Below are 24,075 nucleotides of genomic sequence, written 5' to 3' on the forward strand. Positions count from 1 at the left end.
GGCAGACGTTACACTTAAAACAGGATTAACCAGTTAATCCCATCTTCAATAGCACCTGGGCCACGTGTTCAAGCAATTAACGGCATGACAACACGGGAAACCAGTCACAAAGTCATTCCACAAAATCTGAGTAACATTTTTGTGGCTGGTTTCCATTGTGCCTTCAACTGAATGTGTGGCAGGGTCCCTACCATGCAGCCCAACGCCAGCTGCAAGATGGGGCTTGTCTGACAGCTCCCTCCATGCTGTATGGTGCAGGGTGCTGGGACAAGGGGAGCCCCAGGGCTCCCTGCAAGCTGGGAGGTTGATTGCCTTGCCTGCAGCTCTTGGAAAACTGTGGAGCAAAACACTTGCACATCCTGGTCAAAGGGACCCTCAGGTTCCTTGATGCCAGGGTCCCTGTGGACCAGAACCTTTAAAACCCAGGGGTGCAGCTGGGCAGCACACGTTGTCTTCTGACATCCGCAACATATAGGACCCCCAGGGACTAGGTAACCTCTGCCAGATCCCAAGGCCCCAGCATGCCAAGATGTTACGAAACTGTGTGTGCAGCTGGGGTATACTGGAGCTTTTCTGATGTCTGGATACGCAGGGCCCTGGGAGCTGGCTAGAGACTCTGGTGTGGCCCTAGGGTTGAGACCAACAATCAGCTGACCCCTCCAGTGGCTTAAACCAGCTTCATTGCAGTCCCAGGGCTAAGACCAACAATCAGCTGGTTGTCAGTTCAGGCCGTGGGACCACAGTGGTTCACCAGGCACCCAGCTTTCAACTGGCTGGTGCAGGAGGAGCCCAGGATCATCATTTCAGACTCCTCCTACAAGGACAAGTGGAAATGATCTGACCCCAGACCCAAAATAGCACATCTTGCCATACACATGTGGCATGACAGAAGGCAGGATTGTTGGAACTGGGGAACAGATCCATTGTGCCGTTAAACAAATGTGTGCCAGGAGTCTAAGAGGACAAGCAAACAATACAACGGTACTTCGGATTTAGCTGTTGTGGGAGGAAAACGTAAAATCACCTGAAAAAGATCTCTTGGACTATATAAGAAGTAGTTTTACCCCCAGGAAAAGAAGCAGCCAAGTAATGATCCCAGGCTAGAAGAATGGTGGCATTACAATGGAGGAGAAAGCAGCAGCATCTGAAGCCAGAGAAAATGGACAGGGAATTTTCTGGGCTGGGCAGAACTGCAGATGACATGCCATTCTTCTACGGAGATCTCGGCTATTTACTTGCCCCACCAGACCGCCTGGGAAGCAAGGCTTAGCAGATTTCCCCTTCGCCTGCTGTACTCTCCATTTCCTGTGTAATTCCAGAAACTGCCAACACAATGCTGTTCTGGGAGAACCACACAAGGGCTATCCGACAGGGAATTGCGCGCATAGCTTGGAATGAGTGGGAATGCTTTAGAAAGATCTCTCTCTGCTGTCAGCCGAGAATGCGAACTCAACAAGGAGCTCAGGCGCTCAGTTAACTTTACACAGGATAACTGCATTCTCTGACCCTTGCTATTATTGGCTTTTGTGACATTCGGCACTTTAAGACTGCTAAGATAGAGTCATTCCTGACCTCCTGCTCCAGCTGCCTTGACGGAAGTGCAACAAATTGGCATTTAAAAGATTACGCAGCTACAGTTTGGTCAATCAATACCGAATGCAGTTAAGTTTAACCGAGATGAGATCACTTTCATTTATCGCTGCAAGCTTACAGCCTATTTGCAAGAGTGACTATGTTTAAGGAAGTACTTTTTAAGGTCAGGGTTCTTAGTGTAAGATAGTTGAATAGTGAAAAACCCCCCCCCGGGGATCTCTCTCCAGCCTACTGAAAAGTTCTCTGCTAGGCATGACCTCCACGAATTTTAAAAATAAAAGTAATAGAACCACGAAAGTGAGCTCTGCCTTGGCTACTGGTACTATTGAGCAGAATGAGACCTTTCCAGCTTTTATAGAGGAAGAGCCACACGTTTCACTTCACCCTTGCTTTGCTTTAGGTAATTTCTTTTCTCCCCTGCATCCCACACTGCCTGCTCAATTCCCAACCGGGGGTGTTAACTAACTCTGCATTCCTGTCGGCTCTGCGTCATGGAGCTCCATACTCCACTGATGAGTAACACATGTCCACCATGTGGTAGGGGAGACCTGACAGCACTCAAACAGGCCTGGATAACTCCTCTGACCTTCCACTCTCCTCCCTCCATCCCAGCAGCACAATCAGGACTTTATGGCCCTTTCCTTTTAGGAAGAGGGTGCACTAATACAGTCTTCTGAGATTTCAGGTGAACGTTTCGGCGTGCCACAGCAAACATGACTGGTGCCTCGACAAGAGCAGCTCAAATTAAAAAAAAATGAAGAGTTCTGTGCATTCTCTCCAAGCGTTCAAAGGAGCAGGAAGGATGATCAGGACTAAGAGACTAGGAAAACCACCAGCTAACACGGGCACAGCTCCCACCGACTTCATGTAACGCACAAAATCGTTCCGCTACTCAGCATGCCAGACGCTGCTGAATATATCAAGAAGGCAAAATCATTCTTTAATAGAAGCAGAATATTTACCAGACCTCAGGCAAGGTAGTGCCGGGATTCAGCATGCGCAAGGTCAAAAGCGGGAAGTCACGCTAGCAATAGGCGCATGCAGGGAAGATGTCCAAGCAATACAATCAGCTCTTCCTTTCCTGCAAATTCTGAAGGGCAAACCCCCCAGCCTAATCCAGCACAGGGACAAATGACTAATGACAGTCGACTCGCCGCAAACTCAGTAACAATTAAAAACCAGACCCCAAACCCCTCTCTCCTCATTTTTGGCCTCGCACTTTCTGTGATGCTGGTAGCAATCTTACAATAAAGCCATTGCCAGCAGGCTTTTCTTCAGCTGCATTCAAGAGATGATCTTACAAATACTTCCAGATTCTGAAATCCCAGAACGCTATTTTGATCTGTTAGCAATAGAGCTGCCAAGAAGCGGCATGCCCTTTTTTCCAGAAACAAAAAACTTGGGACATGTCAGCATGTTCTCTTCAAGCCATCCCTGCCAAAATGAAATACAACATGGCAGCAGGAACATGCTACCATCCATAGGAAATAATATCAATCACAAATATCAATGTATTCTCCACAACTTGGAGCTTGACATTTAGTCAACTGCTTCTGAAATACATTCAGGTTTGTTGCACAAATGCAAATTAGAAACACGACACGGAGGAGAAAAACTACATTTTCCCCATTATTTTTATTTGGCTCTAGCATCTATTTTAAGAAGGATTAAAAAAAAGCCATTAAAAGAGAGGACACTATCCATCCCCAATGTATTTCAGGAAAGAGCAAAATAAGTTGAGCAAAGTTTTAACGTATAATAAAGAAAGGCAGACTTGTTGAAAAAAATGACTGTTTTACTTCATGGCTATTGCACTTAATGAACTGAGAAACTTCTCAACACGCAAGCAAGAGCTACAAAGGGCACCTTGAGAATGTCTGCTCCCTCCTCACAGCTCAGGCAGCAGCAAACCCGCCAATATTTTGCTGCTGAAATAGTCTGCAAGATGTTCTTTTGTAAAGAAATATGATTAAAGCCATGCCAAGGTTTTTAAAAGCGTGGTTACGGTCTGAAAAGTCAGTGTGTAAAAATCACACCTTCTTCTTCAATAGACTTTGCTCCCTGGCTTAATTCAGGATGAAGCCGCTTGTGTTCCTGGCTAAAGTAAGTGTTACTACTTTTTAAATTCCTGTTCGTAGCACAGAGCCAATACTACTCTGGGAGTGAGAGCAAGGAACTTGCACACGAGCAGCAAAACCATTAGCCAATCACAAAATTGTGATTTCCAGGGATGCCTGAGCCAAAAAGGTTCCAGCCTGACTTTCAGACCCCAGCTACAAAATCAGCTTTTTGCTTGTAAACTGAACAGGCGTGGGGTCACTGAAAAAGACAAGTTGAGACCCCTCCATCCCTGACATTTTTCTTAAGCAGAACCACAACCTTACCCGCCGCTCCGCAAGGGCTTCCCGAACATCTCCATTAAAAAAAAAAAAGACTGCTATTTGCAAAGAACGTTTCAATACCAAAAGGTCCCAATTCTACCGATACAGGGAAACGAACTGACTTGAAATGTTTTTACGTAAAAAAAATCATTGCACCTGCGTGTTTCGCCTCTGCCCTTTTTCAAGGTGTTGCATTTTAAGACAAAAGATGAGGAAGTCGGTGGTCCTAGCAGCCAGGAAGAACTTCAAATGGAAATTTCTGAGCGGGGCACAGCTGTGCAGTGCAGCAGCCGCACTGAGCTGCAGCGAGTCTATGTGATGCACTTACTTTAAAGAAGCTGTGAACACAAAAAATCCAATATCTTACGGTAGCAAAAAAAGAAATCAAGTGTCCACAAGCTTTTCCTGAGTTCCCATTACCCAGCTGCCATGATGGTGACTTAGCCTTAAAACAACAGTGCAGCCTTAATTCTTTACTGTCACGGTGAAAGGGGAAGGGAAGAAAAAGAGGCCCTCCTTTTCTTCCCCTTCTTGTATTAAACAATCTTAAAAACAAATCTGAGCTCCTATTTCCAGGTTATTCCCATTCCTGCTCTGGCTATTTATAGATGAGGTATTCTTTTCTGTCTGCAACAGATGAGGTAATGAGTAGCTGCGATTGTCAGGGTGATTTATTGGCATAACCTCCAGGAGAAGCCCTGCACCTGCGATCCCGCGGCTGGAACACCCACGAAGCCTGATGGTTTATTAGGGACGACTCGCCCTTTAGCAGCCTGGGCTTAAAAGGAAATGCTCCAAATGCAGACCTGCTCCAACAGGTGTCTTTTACTGTCTGGCTTGGCCTGGCCATAAATATCCGAGGTGAAGCAAACAGTTCCCTGTCTGTGGCAATCGCTCTTTGAAAACAAATACTTCAGCTCCCTCTTTCTAAGGAGAAAAACGAGGCTCTGGAATTCTCATTACTCTCTCAGCCTCCCGGTCTGCCCGGCCCGGGGTGGGCACGTTACTGATAACACTGGGCCTCCGGGGTGGGCATGCCACTTGTTTTTCCCCTCTCCAAAGGATACTGCCAGACTCCCTGCTGCATTGCGTTAGCTCCTGGGTCGCACATCTCAGCCATTTCCCACAATGAAAGCCCAGACCAGCTTACCCTACGCTTCTTGTATCCCAACATGATGCCTCCTTCCCTAACAGCACTGCTCTTGCTTGCACCGGTGGCACAGCTGCCTACGCACCCTGTTCTGATGTTCTTTTACACAGAGGCAAATACCTTTGAAGACAGATTTTTGACTCTGCCTGGGAAAGGAACTGATTAACTGTAGTGGGGAAAGGGACCCTTAAACATGGGGGCACAAAATGCTCCGTCACAGTGGTAGCTTGATGCTCTGGCAGGTGAAGAGGTAGAGTCCGGAGTGCCCGGGAGGGAAGCACGTCCCTCTATAAACTTTGACTTCCTCTCAAACCAGAATATCCCCTTCTGCAATAGCTCAGTTGGTGCTAAACCGCTCCGAGGGGGAGCAAATGAATGTTTAATACTCAGCAGGTACTCAAGGGAGTGTGAGCTTCCCCTTATCCCTTCCAGCTGCATTTTTACAGCAGGGAAGTGAAAAGTGTGAAATCCAGTGCTAGGAATAAGGCAGGGAAGGTCAGGAAAAAGTTCTCCCGGGAGTTTGGGGAGTTGTTTTAAATTAGTGTTCTACAGCGCCGGGTGTTTTGTCAATAGGACTCCCATCCTGCGAGAGGGAAGGGGGCAAAAAAGTTCCTTTGAACAGTTTCCATACTTGGTCTAGATTGTAACTGTTTGAACCACAGGGTCACCAAAGGTCCTGGTCATTTGCTTAGTTCAATAGTGTGAAAGAAGATTTGTGCTCGGTCCCCCGTCCCGAGGAAAGAACAGCTCAACGGAGCTCAGGCACAAACCTCAGATTGCAAAAGGCCTTTCTGAAGGCTTTGGATATAACGCTCCCACGCGAGTGTTCAAAGAAGAAAAATCCATTCTGCTTTCTAAAGGAATTTCTAGCACGGGCACTAGAAATTCTGTGTGACGCCAATGAGCCATCGCTTCGGGAACAGAGAAACAACCAGAGACCAGGAAGAGACTGCTATGGGCCTTTCGTGTGACCTGTGAAAGATGGCAGGATTGGGCTTGTCACCTTCTCTTGATTTACTTAAGCGTTCTTGTTTCTGCATGAGAAACTCCTCCCTTGCTCAGGCTGGCTCACAGCAGGTCTAGACAGCACGGTGGTTAAGACATGACAGGCTGCCAGCATTTTTTCCTCTCCCAGAGCTCCTGATTGCTACCCCTATGGACCTGCACAACTGGGGAATTCTTTAAGGAAAAGGCCTTGCATCTACAACACGCCGTATCCCTTAGCGTACCCCCAGGATAGGAGCTCATGGACAGGTGAAGCACGGGTGACAACTCTGAGTAAGTGCTGATGATAGCGGGGTGCGGTGATTCAGTAAGTCCAAGTCAGAACCAAACCCACACTTCTTTACTGTGCTCTGAAAATACCAGGTAATCCACTGGACAAGGTATAAAACTGGTGGCACAGGAATATAGTTAGACACAAACAGACTCTTTATTCAACACATCCTTGCCTGTGCATTTTTACATCTTGTAGCTGCAGTCATAAATCCTTAAAGCAGTGATTCTCAACCAGGGTACTGCTGTACCCTGATAAACTCAGAGACTGATAAACTCAGAGATTTCCAATAGGAATCAAGAGCGTTAAACAGTCTGCCCTGCTGTGGGCTTTCTGAGTCCTCTGCAAAAGAAGAACTGCTCTAGGATTTTTCTGTAGCCTAAAAAAGAGTGAAAACTAAGCTGGCATTTTCTGAGGGGGGACTAGAGTCTAACAAGGTTGAGAACCACGGTCGTGCAGCTTTTTATACCCTTAACTATCTGCACAGCTAAGACAAAGAGCACTGCAGATTCTGTACCATCAATGCTATCATTTGCTAAATTCTAAACAGCTGCACGTAAGAAGATCTCCTGAAGACAATGGGGCTGAACAGATGTCTTGGAGGATGAAGACTGATTAATCCTCCTTCTAAAAGATAGGTTAAGTGAGATAACGGGAGTGAGACGAACCTGTAAAACCAGAGGTCAACAAAAATCACATGTGTCACACCCATAATGATTTAGGCCACTCATAAATGCAATGAGAAAAACAACAAGCTGCAACAGTCTCTGAGTACAGCAGAGAACGCCGTGGCTTGTTTGTAACAATCGCAGTCCCGTGGTACAATTTCATCAGCAAGCACATCAACACGGCGTAAGCCACAACAGTTCTGTGGGCGTCACACTGATCATGAGGCTGCAGGTCACAGCCATGTAGATTTTGCAGCAAAAGCAGGAAGGCAACCCACATCCTACCGTCCCGAACCATGAACAACACAACATGAGTGGAAGGGCAGATGACACACAGGTGGCGGCACTTAGCTCGCACCCGTTCATCAGTTCATAACAATACACTTCGAGGTGAATCAGCAGAAAGATTGCACAAGTGATGTTTTTCAACTCACCTAAAACAGTATTTTCAGAATGCTACAAAATTGCAGCTACCTGCTGCAAAGGTGTTCCTCATGAGGACCAGCATCTAAGATCAGCTAGAAGCACCCTGGGTTGCATGCCTGGACTTTGAAGACTCCACTGAGGTCTCCTATGAGATACCCATGGGTAGTATAGGTTTCCAGGGACATATAATACTGCATGGCAGCAAATTGATGCTGCTGACAGAGCAGCAAACATCCCAACAGGACTCTTATGAAGTGATGCGAATAGTATGTTTTGGGAAGCTCAATGATTCAAAGAAGTTACCTATTTGTTGCCTACACAGAGTCTAATCACAAATCCAAAATGGGTTCTCCAGTGAATCACTTTGGCTGCAGAGGCGGTCACGGATTCGTGCTCTGTGTAAACGGGAGTGTTTGGAAATTATAGTGTAAATCCCCTTGAAGTCCGTTCACAGCCAGACAAATGAGAGGAGCATCTTGTTTGTGTGAATGGACCGCACACATATGAACTTGAACTCTCTCTGAATTTAGCTATATTGGCTTTTCTTGAAGAACAGACAATGCTTTCACTGCGTCCTTCCCTCTGCCTGCTCTTTCTCATGATAATCTGCTCTTGTCAAACACGGACACCAACTGGTTGCAATGCAAAAAGAATGAATGCTTCTCACAGAACAATAGCCCGTGCTCTCACTGCCACTCTCTGGAGTCCCCCAGCTTGCACTGTAAGCCGGTCCTTTCCCCCCTCCCTTCTTTACCACAAGGCATTTTCCATCCACCACCACCCCAGCCCCCATTTGTTTCTCCCCACTCCAAGGCAAACGTCCACCTGGGGCTTACTTCTGAAGGATGGATCTCTTAATAACAAGTTCTTCATCCAGGTCAGCTTCATTGGCCATGAAGAGCAGTCTCTTTCCTGTGTCGTCCAAGCCAATGAAGTCCCGCTGCTCCACTGGGGTGGAAAAATCAAACACAACCATTTCACAAGCATGCCCTAATGCAGTCCAGGAAACATGCAGGTCATGAGGTTCCTGCACATGGTCCCAGCACCCCCTCCATCTTTACCAGGAAGATGCCAACTGCAGAGACAGCAAGTCCCAGCATGCAGTGCACCATTTTGATCTCAACTGAGTGTTATATTTCCCCTTCCCTCTCTTTCTTTACTTGAATTTACATAAAGAAAAACCCACAGTAATTAGAAGTTCTTAGAATTCCAGCTGCTTTTCCGCCCTGTAAATCACTCTCCTTTTCTCTCATCACAATTAGGTGGTGTGGAGAGGATTATGATTCCAAGCAAGACACACCCATTCTGCAACTAGTATCTTATTTTCTGTATTACTGATGATAAGTGTATCTGATGATAAAAATACAAGCTGATAAATATCATCAGTAATAAAAACATCTGACATACACACGCACACACACACCCTGAAGCTTCAGTGCCCCAGGACAGGTATTTTAAACAAGCCCTCTCTTTCAGAAGGTACCCAACCAACAGGACACTTAAATCAGGCTCGGTGTCAGCAGTGCTACTGAAATCAGTGACACACCAATGGTGACTTTGACCTGCTGGGCCTAGAGTTCTTTCTTTTTAATGGTCTGTGACACTGAATAAAGCAATGGAAATGACTTGTTCAGAGAAATCTCCGGGAAGAGGGACCAAGCCAAGTCTTTAGAGCATAAAGCTCAGGAGAGCTGGGGTAGCTGGTTTACTAAAAGCTGCATTCACTTCCCAATGAATTTGGGATGCAACACAATTGTGACAGCATCTGCAAGTTGCTCCATTATACTAACCCTGCAATGGCAAAGGGGGAGGTTATGTTTTCCTTCATGTAAAATAATATTATTTTTGGCCAAATACATACCTTCCCTCAACCCCATCCCAACCCTAGACAAAAAAAGAAAATGCTCTGTGAGCAATAATATCTTTCTTCTTCTTTCAGCCAACTGCATTTTTTAACCCCCATTCTCCCCGCTTTGCTTTCTTCGTGTTTGCTTCTCAGTGGCTGCCGTAGCAACAGCCACCATCTAAAGAAGGTGAAAGTCCCACAGCTGTTGAAAGCTTCCCTGTGGGCTGCCTTTGATCCTAGTGATCAAGCTAGCTCTCCCCAGAAATTCCCCCTGTCAAATCAGTTATACAGTTAAGGAGCATAAACACAGGCCTCGCCGTGTAACAATGTGAAAAATGAAGCAGTCAGGATCAAGCTAACCCGCAGCTCACTGGTATTGAGAAAAAAGTTTGTGGGAGCAGCAATGCTGCTCATCCGAGGAATTAAGGAAGGCAAAGCCCAAGGACTGAGTTCCAAGCAGAGAGAATTCATTACCTAACTTGTCTCAATCCTCCGCTGCACTTCAGTACAGAAGAGTGGCAGGTTCCTCAATGAATCAATGCCTCTCAGTTCAAGTCAGGTTAGGTTACCATGGATTTTACTTATTTTTAAGTTGCAACAGAATATTCCCATACAGAAAAGATCCTGCCTATACCAAAAAGCACCTCTAAACCAGGAAAGTGCCATGATTGCAGCCAGATTTTTCTCTTGCCTATGAGGACAGAAAAAGTTGGTATGGCCGTGTTAGAAAAGTATGCGTTACTCCCTGCAGATGCCCTGATTCCATGCACAGGTGAGAAATATGGCTATATTTTAATGGAGACACAGCAAAACATATCACTCAACTGAAATGTAAGAGACCTGCTTCAAAACGCATGGGCATTAAGTGGCTCAGAGGGACAGGACAGGCAGGTAACAAGCTTAATTAGTGGCTGTGGGAGAAGCAGGAGAAGAAATGGGGAATCTACAAGGATGGTCACTCAGAATCCTAGACAATGAGGGTTGAAGGGAGCTCAGGAGGTCACATCTAGTCCAACCTCCTCTCAAAGCAGGAGCAGCCCCAACCACATCATCTCAGCAAAGGCTTTGTCCACCTGGGTCTGAAACACCTCCGAGGATGGAGACTCTACCTCTGCTCTGGGGCGCCTGTTCCAGCACTTCACCACCCTCCTCGTGAGAATTTGTTTCCTAATATCCAGCCTAAACCTCCCTTGCTGCAACTTGAGCCCATTGCTCCTTGCCCTGTCACCTACCACCACTGAGAACAGTGAGATGACCTACAAAGGAAACAAAGGGCCTTGTGCCCCATTTTTCACCTTTAGGTTGGATAAAGGCAGCTTAAAAGCCTTTTGTCTCAATAAAAAAAAATGACCTTAGGATTTTGATGTGACCTACCTTTAAAAACTTTCTGAGCATAAAAATTGAAAGTAAATTCCAAGTAGTTCTGGTGGGGAGGGGAAGGACTCCTTGGTCAAACTTTTTAGACAAATTTAATTGGCATTGGAGAAAAATGCCTTGGTGAAAGATGCAGCAGGAATTCACACACTGCCACGCAACTCATGGGCCCCCAGCAAAGTCAGGGAAGACTTGTAAACGTCCCTACTGCTTCTCTAGCAAGAACAAGCAGGAAGAACGGCCCTTTCTACCCTTTCACACTTCCTTCACACACACACACGCACGCACGCACACACACACTAATCTTTTGCTGTCACCCGTAGGGTATATATGTTGGGTCCAGCCTAGGTAGCTAAACTTTGGACACTGAACACCTCAAAAAGAAATGTCACATAGTTCAGTACATCCAATGCAGATTTCTTGGCTTTTGGCTCAATACACGGTACAGAAAATATCACCTGGCACCCTAAATAGTCCTTAAATACTCTGCCTCTATCAATTGCTATTGTTCCTTAGCTTCTCTCAGCTCCATTTCATGCATTTGAAGGCCAGAGGGACCATTTATAATCAGTAATCTGGCTTCTCATGCAACAAAAACCAGAGAACTTCACCCAAATTCTTGCACTGAACCCATTAACTCATGGCTGAACCATTAGATGTTTCAGGAGAACATCAAATGTATCAGAACTAAAGGACCTCCCTGCTTTGACCTCTGTAACCAATAATGCTGCATAAAGCTAGTTACAATGGCAAATTTCTCCTGGTTTCTGAAGAGCTTATTTTAGAGCTGTTCTCTTCACCTTAGATATGAAGCAACACGTAACGTACTAAAAGGCACAATGTGGAATCACTTAGCAGAGATCTGGCAGGTCTTTCTTACTTCTGGCTTCTACAAATCTATATAATGATCATGTTTGCTGTTAATCTAAGAGCAAAGGTAGCTCTGAACACAGGTTGGGGGTTGCCAGATCTCAGGATTTATTTTTCATCACCAACACCAGAACAGTGCTCTGAAGGCATAGAGCATTCCACAAATGCAGAGTGCTGCAGGTGGAGCCGACAGTCCTGCCTGTGGTTAAGGCTGCCTGACTTTCCCCATGGTAACATCCTGGCTTGGGTTGCTTGTAACCTCATCAAACTTTGTGCTGAAATGTTCTATTCCAGGGGCTGCTCCAGGCTCAAGTTTTGGAAGGGTTCAGACAAGCCACCTCAGCTGTCTCTAGGATCGAGGCAAAGGAGAAGGATATGGTTCTCCCCATGTTTCAAAACTCTTGGGACATTTTCTTTCCAGAATGCACTCTCAGGCTGTGGAGGGGCAACTGAGTGCCAGCAGAGGGCAGACTTCATGTCCAGAACATGCCTTTGGCCATGGTTAAATCTGGCCAAGTTACAAAACCACTGGAGAAACACACCTTGTATGCAGACTGCAGGGACACCTTCAATTTTAGCAGCATGCAACATGCTCAGGGCTGTCACAACTCTCATGTGATCAAACTGTGTGCGCCACTTCTACAGAGCCAAAGGCAATGCTGGCCTTTCTCCTGGGTCTGCTGCTCCCAGCAATACTGGAAATGAGAGCAGGAAGCTGCTCGCCAGTGCACATCATGCCCCATGCCTCGTGGTGGGTGAGTCGGGGCAGGGTGTTTGCATCTATACTTTGGATATTCCAGGGAGAGGGTGACCTGCAGCTGGGGGAGTTTTCACTTTTGTGTTTTCCCTTCTCTCCTAAACATGAGTTCAATAAACTTCAATAGCCTATGACTTACCAAAGTCTGCAGTCAGCTTGACTGGCTTGGGGGAGGAGAGGGAGAAGTGCTTGGACCCACACTTTTGGGGTCCAAGAGGCTGATGGGCATAAGCAGGGGATGTGGTCAAGTGGCAAGTGAGGAAACTGCTGGCTGTAAGGAAGATAGGTTTTACTGACTAAGCAGTGCAAGAGAGCAGCTCATGGATAAAAAAGTGGCAACAGAAGGGGAAAATGGGATAATACAGTCCTGGCTACATATCAGAAGTCAGCTGCAGCACTGTATGTATTTGTGGAGGGGGGAGGAGAACACTGCAACATGGGATGCCTGGAGGACCAAGCAAGCCCACATCACAGAACGCTTGGTGTCCACACATGACAGTGAATTGCTTCCAAAGAGTCCTTGATTTTCCAGGTGCACTTTTGAACTGCCCAAGATGGATTTAAACTGGATTTATGTTCAGAGGGCCAACGTGGTCCCCATCTTCAAAAAAGGCAGGAAGGAGGACCCGGGAAACTATAGGCCAGTTAGTCTTACCTTGATCCTAGGCAAGCTGTTTGAGAAAATTATGCTGGCACACATCCAGGAGGGGCCAGCAGGGGACTGCATGCTCAGGGGCAACCAGCACGGGTTCATCAGTGGCAGGTCCTGTCAGACCAACCTGGTGGCCTTTTACGATCAGATCACCAGATCGTTAGACGCAGGGGGAGCAGTGGATATAGTCTTCCTGGACGTCCGGAAGGCTTTTGACACTGTCTCTCACCCCGTTCTCATTAAGAAACTGGGGGGCTGTGGTGTATACACCCACACAGTCAAATGGGTTGCCAACTGGCTGGAGGGCCGCACCCAGAGGGTGGTGGTGGATGGGCCCTTCTCAACCTGGAAGGACCTGGGCAGTGGGGTCCCCCAGGGCTCGGTCCTCGGGCCCGCACTGCTCAACATCTTCATCAGTGATTTGGACGAGGGGGTAAAAAGCACCCTGTTCAAATCTGCTGATGACACTAAGATGTGGGGGGACGTGGGCACACTGGCAGGATGCATCAGGCTACAATCAGACCTAGACAGGTTACAAGGGTGGGTGGACAAGAATAGGATGGATTTCAACACAGACAAGTGCAAGGTGATGCACCTGGGGAGGAACAACCGGCACCATACCTACAGGTTAGGGAACTCCCCTCTTGTCAGCATGGAGGTGGAAAAGGATCTGGGGGCCATCATTGACTCCAAGATGAACATGGGCCGGCAGTGTGGGGAGGCAGTTAGGAAGGCCAATCGCACCTTGTCATGCATCCACAGATGCATCTCGAGCAGGGCCAGGGAGGTGATCCTCCCCCTCTATGCGGCACTGGTCAGGCCGCAGCTGGAGTACTGCATCCAGTTCTGGGCACCACACTTCAAGAGGGATGTCAACAGCATGGAGAGGGTTCAGAGGAGGGCCACTAGTATGATCAGGGGACAACAGGGCAGGCCCTATGAGGAGAGGCTACGGGACCTGAACCTGTTCAGCCTCCAAAAGAGAAGGCTGAGGGGGATCTTGTGGCCTGTTATAAACTAGTCAGGGGGATCAGCAGGCATTGGGGGAGTCCCTGTTCCCCCGAGCACCACCAGGAGTGACCAGGAATAACGGTCACAAGCTGGCAGAGGGTAGGTTTAGGTTAGATATCAGGAGGCGCTACTTCACGGTCAGGGCAGCTAGGGTCTGGAACCAACTTCCAAGAGAAGTGGTGCAGGCTCCTACCCTGGGGGTGTTTAAGAGGAGGTTAGATGCACATCTTGCTGGGGTCGTGTGACCCCAGTATTCTTTTCTGCCATGGCAGGGGGTTGGACTAGATGATCTGCTCAGGTCCCTTCCGACCCTAGAAACTATGAAACTATGTCTTGTATGTCTGTCTGCTTTTAAATCGCATTTAAAATCGTTCTATGTGTTGTGTGCGCCCACGCCTTTCTACTCAGACCCCAAACTCGCTAAAGTCAACGGGAGCTGTTCCATTAACTTCAGTAGGCTTTGGATCAAGACCTTCATGATCATGCAGCTCTATGCATTAATTTCAGACGTCAAACAACAATGATGCCAGCACAGGGGAATCTGGGTTGCATTTAGAAAACTCTCACCTCTCCTCAACTGATACTAGTTCATATTACATGTCCAAATGCATGTATTAAACACCTGCATAATCCCAACCCAACATCTCCTTACCTGGGGCCTTTTTCCCTTTCTGTCCTGGTACCACTTCCATGGGTTCATGAGCTTTCTTCATCAACATGGAAAGCATGGCATTGTGGGCTCGAAACAGATCAACGACTTCATGTAAAGCAACATCTGTGATCAGGTCACAGCTCAGCACCAAGACGTCAGTCTGCCAGACAGAATGAGAGAGAAACACTTCAGAGACATCAATTACCACGTACTTGTCAACTTGCAATGCTTTAGTAACAAACGCTGCCAGCAAGATGTAACGGTTGTATCCTGTTTATAGAGGGGTAAAGATGATACTAGATGCAAGGCATCAAGTTCTACCAGTTGTCACAGGTGAGCTAGTGCTCTTACTGCGCGTGAACATCTAATGATCTCATCTCATCCTGCTCCTGCCACCCGAGAAGTAGCAGGGACCCCGGCACGGCCTTAGCCTTCAGCACTGCCCTGAAGCTATGGCATACTTACAATGGCTGCTATCTTAGTTAATACTAACGCTGATCTATCTGCAGCAATCTCAGTGTTGACTCTACCCCTGGCCACAAACCACTTCAATATGTGTTTAAAGCAGGTCACTTTTACTGGAAGAATCAAATGCTGAGCACCTCCAGTGACTCACCTCCCACCGCCAGGCTTGCTTCAGTCATCAATACACCTGCTGCAAGCCAACCACACTCTACACCAAAGTCCTGAGAACAAATCTGCATCTAACTTTGACCTCAAAGGGATCCCGAACTTTGAGGGCCCTTGCAGACATCACACTGGAATCGCAACATACAGAGTAAAACAGGGTAGCTTCCACACTTCTGCCACTGACAGAAGCCAGAGTCACACGAGCTCCTGGTGCCTTGCAAGTGTGGACAGGGGAATTTGCAGAGTCACATGAGCAATCTGTGCCTTGCAAGTGTGATGGGATTCTTTGCCAAAATCTATTAGGCAGGTGACCAACCTCCCTTTATCAAAACCACTTCTGAAAAAGAACAGCTGCTGTGGGACTAGCTACCCATGAGCCTGGATGGACTAACTCCAGAATCATGGCACAGGAACATCATTCTTCTTTTCCCCCCTTCTTGGTATTCGTTGCTTTCAGACTCTTCGCAGATATTATATTTATCATGTGATTCATGTGTTAATTGCACAATAAGTGGTAACTTTCCAATTTTCTGAGCCAGAGAAAGGCAAACCAGGCACAAAGCTGTTCCACATGCAATGTTCCCTTTAATATGGAACAGCTTGGGGCTGGTTTGTATGGCACTTTAAAATGAATGTGTGGCTGGGAAGCTGACAGATTTACAGGTGCTGGGCAGAGGGAATCTTGATGGGCTCCCTCCACTTGTCAAGTTGAAAGCTGTGCGTGGTGTAGCCCAACATTTGTGGGTTTACAGGTGCTAGGTGGGGGAAGCTAATGGGGCCCTCCTTCTCAGCATGTTTAAACCTGGTCAGGCCTGCCTGGGTTTTCCCATGCACCAGTTTATAGATGCCAGGTGGAGAAAACCAATGTGTTCCCCACACTCAGTAAATGTAAATCTGTCTGTTAGGCAACCCATTCAAGCTTTTATCCCCAATTTTAACAATCACGGGATACATGATTGTTGGGAGCAGGGATCAGATCCCATCATGCCATTCAATGAACATCTGTCGGTGGCCTCACTTCTTGGTCAGGTAGTCATTGCCCAGTGAAGCTCTGTGGGCAGGAATGGTGTTCTGTGCCCTTTTGATTATTATTACATACTTTGATGCTATGGTAATAATGGGAGGAGCAGAGCTACTTTTCCCACAGAAACCACTATTCTGACTTTGCCTATGGCTGTTCTATCAGGTCAAAAGGAAAATGTGACCACCTCCTCTACTGTCTTGGAAGGGACTGCAATACAGGACTTAGCACAACATTAGCTCTTGGGGTCTTAACCAGGGCATGGACAAACACACAGACTGTGGTGTGACTCACACTAGTTTTGCATCAGGATCAGGAAGGCACAGACATGCAGCTACCCCAGGGTGGCCCACGGGAGGTAAATATTACTCTGGCTACTCTGAGAAGGATGCAGACAGACAATACCTGAACCGGTGTAACTCACAGCAGAAGCCACTTCCCCCATTCTTTCTGGGGGAATCTTCCACCAAGCTGGGCAGTTAGCTCAGCTTAGGGGTCCGCATCATCTGTTTGCTTAAATTTTTTGCCCTGGGATAAAGTTAGTGACATATACGTAAACAAGGCACCTGTTCATATCCTGGGAATAACTGAGGTTTGATACAGTGGAAACATCACAGAATTTGCAGGGGTTTTCCAAAGAGCTGCAAAGCAATCTCACATGCTTCCCCCCAACCGTGGGAGTCCATCATGCCATGAACAGCATGTTAAGAGGCTCAGAGCTCTGCAGACCCAACCACTAGACTTCTAGCTTTGTTTTTCTGAACAAGTAGTTTCTCGAGAAGTTTTCAACTGGAAGGGATGGTGTCTAGGCGCAAAGTTTGACTGGCTCTAAATTCTGAGCTAATATTGCTCTCCCTTTCTACTATTGCTTTTCAAAAGGTATATTTCATGTTAGGATTTTGCCTAGAAAATGCTAAACTTATGACAAAATAAGGTCATGCACTCAGAAACAGCCCTGCACCAACCAACCTGCTTTGGCAAGCCAGGGGAGAAAACAATATGTCGCAGGGAAGCACATTTCAGTTTCCAGCAAACAGTGAGAAATGCACTGAATTTAACTTTGAAAACCACTCTAGCATCCTTTTAGCCTCTTAAACTTCCAGATATGCCATCTCCTGCAAAAGCATGAATTTAGCTGCAAACTTTTCAGAGAAGGGCAAAGGTCTAGCAAAGACCCTTCAGAACCAGGCCCCTTTTTTTCTTCCAACTGAGTTTCCAGTGGGAATGGCTCTCTGGGTTCGATCCGTCCTGATGAGGATAAAAGGAATGGGCCAGCAGACCTGTCACAGGGACAGACTAGCCGGACCTGTGAAACAAATCGCGTGATTACACAACGTTTCACTACGTGCTTTAATCTGTCGCTGCTGTGAAGTCCCCACCAGCCTTTCGTATGGGTGAGCAGGCTCTGGGGGTTTTTCTCCTTGCTACAGGCTGAGCTTTTGCAGAAACCGAATGCAGAGACTCCTGAGGAGCAGAAGGGAACAGAACAGCCACATGTCTGGTTGCCATCTGTTCTAGCCATCTCCTCTCCCAGTGTGTAAATAAACGGCCGTGAGCGCGGGGACCGGGGAAACACACGGTTGCTCTGTCAAGCCCGTGGTTCTGCCTCTTCTCCTGACGAGCAGAGCAGTGGCCTCAGAAGCACGCTGAGAATACACCGCAAAAGGCTCTTCTGGGACTCGGCTGCCTCCCCTTTGAAGCCCCCCCCATAAATAAAGCCCCCACTGTCTAATGGATGCACTTCTTTCCAGCATAGAACCCCCAAAAGAATAAACTAATGGCTGAATGAAAAAATAAACCATGCTAGTGCCCTCGGAGAAGGGCGTGTTTGCCTCTACTTTCTTACAGGCGGTGTAGTAGAAAGAAAATAAATGGTATGGATTGTGGGTTATTTTTAAATATGTACTTCATATAGGTATGATAGAAATACGAAGCGCCTTCCTGATGAACCGCTGCTCGAAAAGAGGTGCATACGGTGAGCTCTCATGTGCTAACGAGGGGTCTGTGAACATACTTGATTTCATGAATTATGCAAACGCTGAAGACACACGCAGACAGAGAACGGTAATGAGCTATAAGCAGCAGAGATTACATCAACCCCAAACTATTATATAAACAGATGATAAGAATCAACATGAACAGACTTAAAAAAAAACCCAGCATGTGCCATACTTCAGCATACGCCCCAGCGGCTGTAAGGGAAGAAAAGATCTGCCCGGCCTGTCATCTCAGTGTTCACTACAACAACCATGGCTGAGAGTCGGAAGGACTGCCCCATGGTGAGTGCTAGTCTGGGAACTAGGCCTGATACCCTGCACCTGCCACGGCCCAGGTCCCTGCTGCGCTAGGCACTGTACAAACACAGCACAGAGAGGTGGCCCCTGCCTCAAAGACCTTGCAGTTGCAGTCCAAGACAGAAGAAAGAACTGGCAGCAGACAGGAAAGGGAGTGCAAGGAGCCAGGTGTATGCAGTCATCGCAGCCAAGCAGTGGCACAAGGAGGGCCCTGCAGAGGAGATGCAGAGCCATCACTCAGCAGACCCAGGCTGTGGCCAGGAGCATAGCCAAGGTGCACGCCCTGCCGCTCCTTCCCACTCTGTGCATGCCAGAGCCTGGAACGAGGCAACACGACCACCTCAGAGCAGCCCGGACACGTGCTAAGCGGCCCAGACTGAACCGCAGCACGCCATGAGTGCGCGTGCAGGCAGCTGCACGGCCTCGATGCAGCATTGGGTGCATGTGGCAAGGAAGAGGGACATGAGATGTCCCTGGATGGTGCTCCTGGAGCCAGCACACAGTGGTGTAGATGGGCTCTCGGTGCCAAGGCTCAGTTTCCCTCCCTCCAAACCAGAACCACACCATCATCCTACCAGAAAAGTAGTTGGAAACAGCGAGGGGCTGGGATACTCCATGGGCCAGGCACATACTAAGTAGGGGTTCGCACATCCCTACAATGTGCTGCCAGGCAGGGAGCCTAGATGCCCTGGGGACAGGCCCAATAAAAAAACCCAGGGCCTTTGGGAGCCAGCACAGACAAAACCTTCATCCTGGAGCGCACAACACTGACACTGCGAAGAAAGTGCGACCCAAAGAACAGAACGTGGGAAAATGGACATGAGAACAGAAAACACACTTGGAAATGAATCCAGTTCATAATACAGGGCCAAAGAAAACTACAGCAGTGATATGGGGTAATACACCAGGCGACCTCAAAAGCCCCGGCGTTGCTCACAGCCTGCATGCAGTGAGCACCAGTACAGACCCAGCTGCATTCAGCCTGATCAAATAGGAGATACTGCTGGTAACGGGCAATGCGGGCAGGGTTTTTAAGGTGCCTGCTACACCCTTCCGGTTGGGCAGAGTTACAGACAAAGCTTGGGCCTCTGCAGCCTGACACCGCAACCACCACCAAAACGCCAGTCTGGAAAATTATACAACATATGCTGCACGGACAGCTCCAATTTGGATGAGACTGCCGGCCTCGAGGCAGAAAGAATAACAAATGTCAGCTTGCATTATAAACAGATGAATTAACACACAACCAATCGCAACAAACCAGCTTCTCAGGGAAACCAAAGCAGCAGGCAGAGCTACACACCAGAGCCCCCATAACACAATCCTGTAGTTGTGAATGTACAAGAAACTGAAGTGTTTCATCTTTACACCAAATGTAACTCCGCTTGCCTGCACAAACAGAATACTTTGCATTGCTCTGGGTGGGTGGGGATCAACCTTTTGGCCCCACAGGCCAAACGAGGGGCACAGAGCTGGTCCCCAGGCTAGATCAGGGCCCCACACTACCTCTGCCTGGCTCGTGTACTGGGATTGGGGCCCTATGCTGCCTCTAGCCATCCCTGAGCACTGGAATCAGGCCCGCATCTCTGGTTCCAGACTACGTCGCCCCTGCCCAGCCCTGCACGCTGGCATCAGGCATGCTGCCTCTGCCCAGCCCCAAACCACCTCCACCTAGCTCTATCCACCAGGATCGGGGCCCTGTGCTGCCTCCACCCAGCCCTGCACCAACCTGAGTGCTGGATCTAGCACGCAGACTCACGGCCCGCGGATTTGTGGGCTGGATGACAAGGTGCTGAGGACTAGATCTGGCCTGCATTGTGGGGGTTGAATATCCCTGCTCCAGAGGGTGTTAATATTCTGCAAGAAAACCACGGCAGTCACCATTCCTACTGTAACCAGGATACTGCAGTGCTTTACTTTGTATATAAAACCTCAGCCCTACGTTGCACTATCTTTGGGATGTATATGCAATGCCCTTATTATCTTTGGGATTTGTATGCAATGCCCCTGTTATTCTAAGAAAGGAGGAAATGAGGACTAGTTCAGCAGCGGACAACTGGACTGAGAGATTGCGTTCAACAGAGATGCCACCACATTTCGGGTCAAGAACCTAACCACATCCAAGGAGCTGGGAGACCCCACTGTCACCTCAGCCTCCATTTACAGCCCCGCCAGCCATGACCTCTTAGGAAGCTCTTGGGGAACTGCAGGCGTGATCCATGCACAACCCAGCGCTCCTGTTCACAGATTTCATAGACATTAGAGTTGGAAGATCATCGAGTCCAGTCCCCTGCCCGAAAGGCAGGAAGTCAGCTGGGGTCATAGGATCCCAGTAAGATAAGCACCAATTTACTCTTGAAGGTGTTCAACATAGGTGCTTGAACCACCTCCGATGACAGGCTGTTCCAGACCTTGCAAGCTTGGACAGTAAAGAAATTCTTCCTTATGTCCAGCCTGAAACGGTCTCGCAGTAGTTTATAACCGTTGTGTCCAGTTTTGGGCCCCACAATTCAAAAAGGATGTGGAGAAGCTTGAGAGAGTCCAGAGGAGAGCCACGCGCATGATCAGAGGTCAGGAAAACAGACCTTACGACAACAGGCTGAGAGCCATGGGGCTCTTTAGCATCGAAAACATAGGCTCAGGGGTGATCTGATGGCCACCTATAAATTTACCAGCGGTGACCATTCTCCCTAGTTGGTAGGAGAATAGCAGCCTTGGCTGGGAATCCCTGCTCCCCTCTCTTCACATCTCCAGTGGCAGAGCTGAGCAGTAAATCAAAGTATTTTTTTACTTGATACAAAGCATTTCTTGGCTAGGTGCTCACCTTGGATGTTGCGTGTTTGCTGGTAACATACAGCATGAACAGCCCCTGGGAACAGAGTCCCAAAGATCTCAGGAGGGCGAGTTTTCCCTGGGCTGCTGCTCTGCTGAATCTGAACTGGACAACAGCCCTTCCCCAGCCAACGGGAAAGAAACATTTTTTTTCCTGTACCTTTTTCTAAGCAAGCGTTTCAGAGCATTCTCTTTGGCTTTCCTTTTTACTATCAGGAATCTTGGGGAGGCTGCTGAAGTGGTGAGGTTGGCACTCAACTCATCGAGCAAAGGCATCTTCGAGGAGGGTGAAAGTGTTCCCCCACATAATGTGCCTGTTGTTTGCCAGGAAGAACGGAGGTAGAGCTGCTGGGAGCTTGGGAGGAGCCCCAGCTCCTCTCCCGCAGCGCAGAGCAGAGCAGCCTGCAGGCGATCGCAGGTAGGATCTGCCAAGGAGAGCACCGGTTTAGGTTATCTCCATATCTCGAGAGCAGCCGTCCAAAATTCCTTTTCCATACATGTGGGCTGGGAACAGGAAAAAGACGCCAGAGCCCCAAGGGCATCCTGTCTCAGCGTGCTAGGAAGTCTTGTTATCCAACATCAAACTGGATCCGTGGGGTGGGAAAGGGTGTTTCCAAAAAAAGCTGTAAGCACCCCAAACCAGGAGCCTGTGGATGAATGCAGCCAAGCTCACAGACAGCAGAGTGGTGGGACAGACCATAAGAGCGCAGAACTGCCATGAGGCCTGAGCTGTACCCCCAGAGTCTGTCCTTCCCTCTGCCTCGTGCTGCTGCCAAAACCAGTTCTCTCATCTGCCACCCCCCTCTGAGCACCCCTCCGCTGACTCCCTCTTCTCCGCTGCATCCAGCGTAAATGACTTGTCTTCACCTTCAAGGCTGACTCCCCCACAACATGTCTTCTCATTTATTATCCAGATGTCAGCTCCAGCCTCAGACCAGCCTCCGACGCCAGCTCGGCCACACACTTGCTGCATTCTCAAATGAGCATCTTTCTGCTTTCTCTTGTGCTTCACCTTCCACCCAGAGGCTTTCTATTCACCTGCAAAGATACCTCACTGACCTCTGCTGCGACACTCCCTTCCACCAGCCCTACAAAGACTTGGACCATCAATGTGCTGAGATGACCCCTTTGCACATTGGCTGGTGCTGTCTGATTGTTCCCTTGCACTCCTGAACCTACACTGTAGGATCCCAGGGGCCTACAAGTCACTTGGGAAACTCCTGCCTCACAGCAGAGGTACCAAGCTGTTTGACCCCTCTGCCCCCGCAACCTCCAGACCAAAAGCCCTTCTCTTCAGTGGAGGGGAAGGATCTTGGAGCCCAGGAAAAGAGTTCCAGGGAATAAATAATGCTAACAGAGCCAGGAGTGAGGTCAAAAGCTGGAACGAGGAGCTGAAACCGAGCCCTGGACAGCTCTGCTCCATTCGCCTGGAACCCCCTGCTCTGTGGGCTTCAAGAAGATGATGGACATCAAGCACCTGAAGTGCCACAAAGACAGCCTCGCCTTGTCCTTGAAGCTCCTGCCACAAAGTTCAACAGGCATGCAGGCTTCCTAGGCGGCTCCAACACTGCCTCGGACTTGACCTGGAGGAACCCCACCCCGATTGAGAAGTGGACTGGAGGTCTCTGGAGTCCGTTCAGTCCCTGAGCTCCCCAGGGAGACGGCTGGTTAAGCACTGGCTCCAGGCACTTGCTTATCTAGATCAGTGGTCTCCAAAGTGGGGAGCACACACCCCAGGGGGTGTGCAAGACGATCTACTGAGGTGCGGGAAGAAAATATTAGAATTTCTATTTCTAAAAATATACATATATTGGGGGTGCATGCTCAAATAATTTTTACTGATAGGGGGTGCATGCTCAAAATTTTTTTACTGACAGGGGTGCGCAATCAAAAAAGTTTGGAGACCACTGATCTAGATAATGCCTGAACCTTTCCTGAGCAACTGAATGGATCACCAACTAACTTTGCACAGAGGACTGAATGCTCAACTTCTGACCACTACAAACCTGCATTTGGACTAGCAAGCTCCAGGTGCAACTCGTACCCAGTCCCAGAAGGTCCTTCAACCCCAATGCCTTTTGATCATCTGTGTCTATATGTTGTTATTTTTTGGAGACAAGGTCAAAATGGGATTAATTCAGATTAATTTTTACTTACGCTCTTTGCTTTAAAATATTCCCCTTTGAGTCGTATTAATACCCCCAAAGCATACACCACAGTAATATTTATACAGAAGTTTTGATATATTTTAAATAAGGAAATGATGAGGCGCCTAATGAAAAGAAACAGTATTCTGGCTTCTGCTGTGTATACAGTGAAATGGAAAACTATAACGGGTGCTCGTACAAATCCTGCAATGCTGTAAAATGTAATTACTATTTGTCCTGAATCAGCTTAGCAAAGTTATTTTAATTATATGCATTTGCAAGGAGCCCCGCTACTCCTGCAACTCAAATATGGTCTTGTCTGTGCCATTCACAAGAAGGAAGGTCTGGATGAAATAAATGCATGCATGCTAACGTGAGCAAAGACAGACAATGCGATTGGTAAAGAACAAAGCGCCATCATGCTCCAGAGGGGTCTGAGTCAGCTGAATGTGGGCTGGGAGTCCAAAATAATGGGAATATCCTTTAAGAGATGAC

At 48.0% G+C, this 24,075-nt stretch overlaps 1 protein-coding gene across 4 annotated transcripts in view; it reads right to left on the reverse strand.

Annotated features, from left to right (window-relative positions):
- Positions 1-24,075, reverse strand: part of EIF2B3 (eukaryotic translation initiation factor 2B subunit gamma) — a 131,364-nt gene that overhangs the window by 86,867 nt on the left and 20,422 nt on the right. For all 4 annotated transcript variants that reach the window (XM_090050390.1, XM_090050389.1, XM_090050391.1 and 1 more), the window contains exons 4-5: positions 14,657-14,816; positions 8,331-8,442 (exon numbers count right to left, since the gene is read on the reverse strand). In XM_090050390.1, coding sequence (XP_089906516.1) covers positions 8,331-8,442; positions 14,657-14,816 — 272 coding nt within the window. The remainder of the gene's footprint in view (positions 1-8,330; positions 8,443-14,656; positions 14,817-24,075) is intronic.

This window comes from Crocodylus siamensis, chromosome 5 (genome assembly GCF_052110815.1).
Source record: "Crocodylus siamensis isolate JL-2025a chromosome 5, ASM5211081v1, whole genome shotgun sequence".
Classification (NCBI taxonomy): Eukaryota; Metazoa; Chordata; order Crocodylia; family Crocodylidae; genus Crocodylus; species Crocodylus siamensis.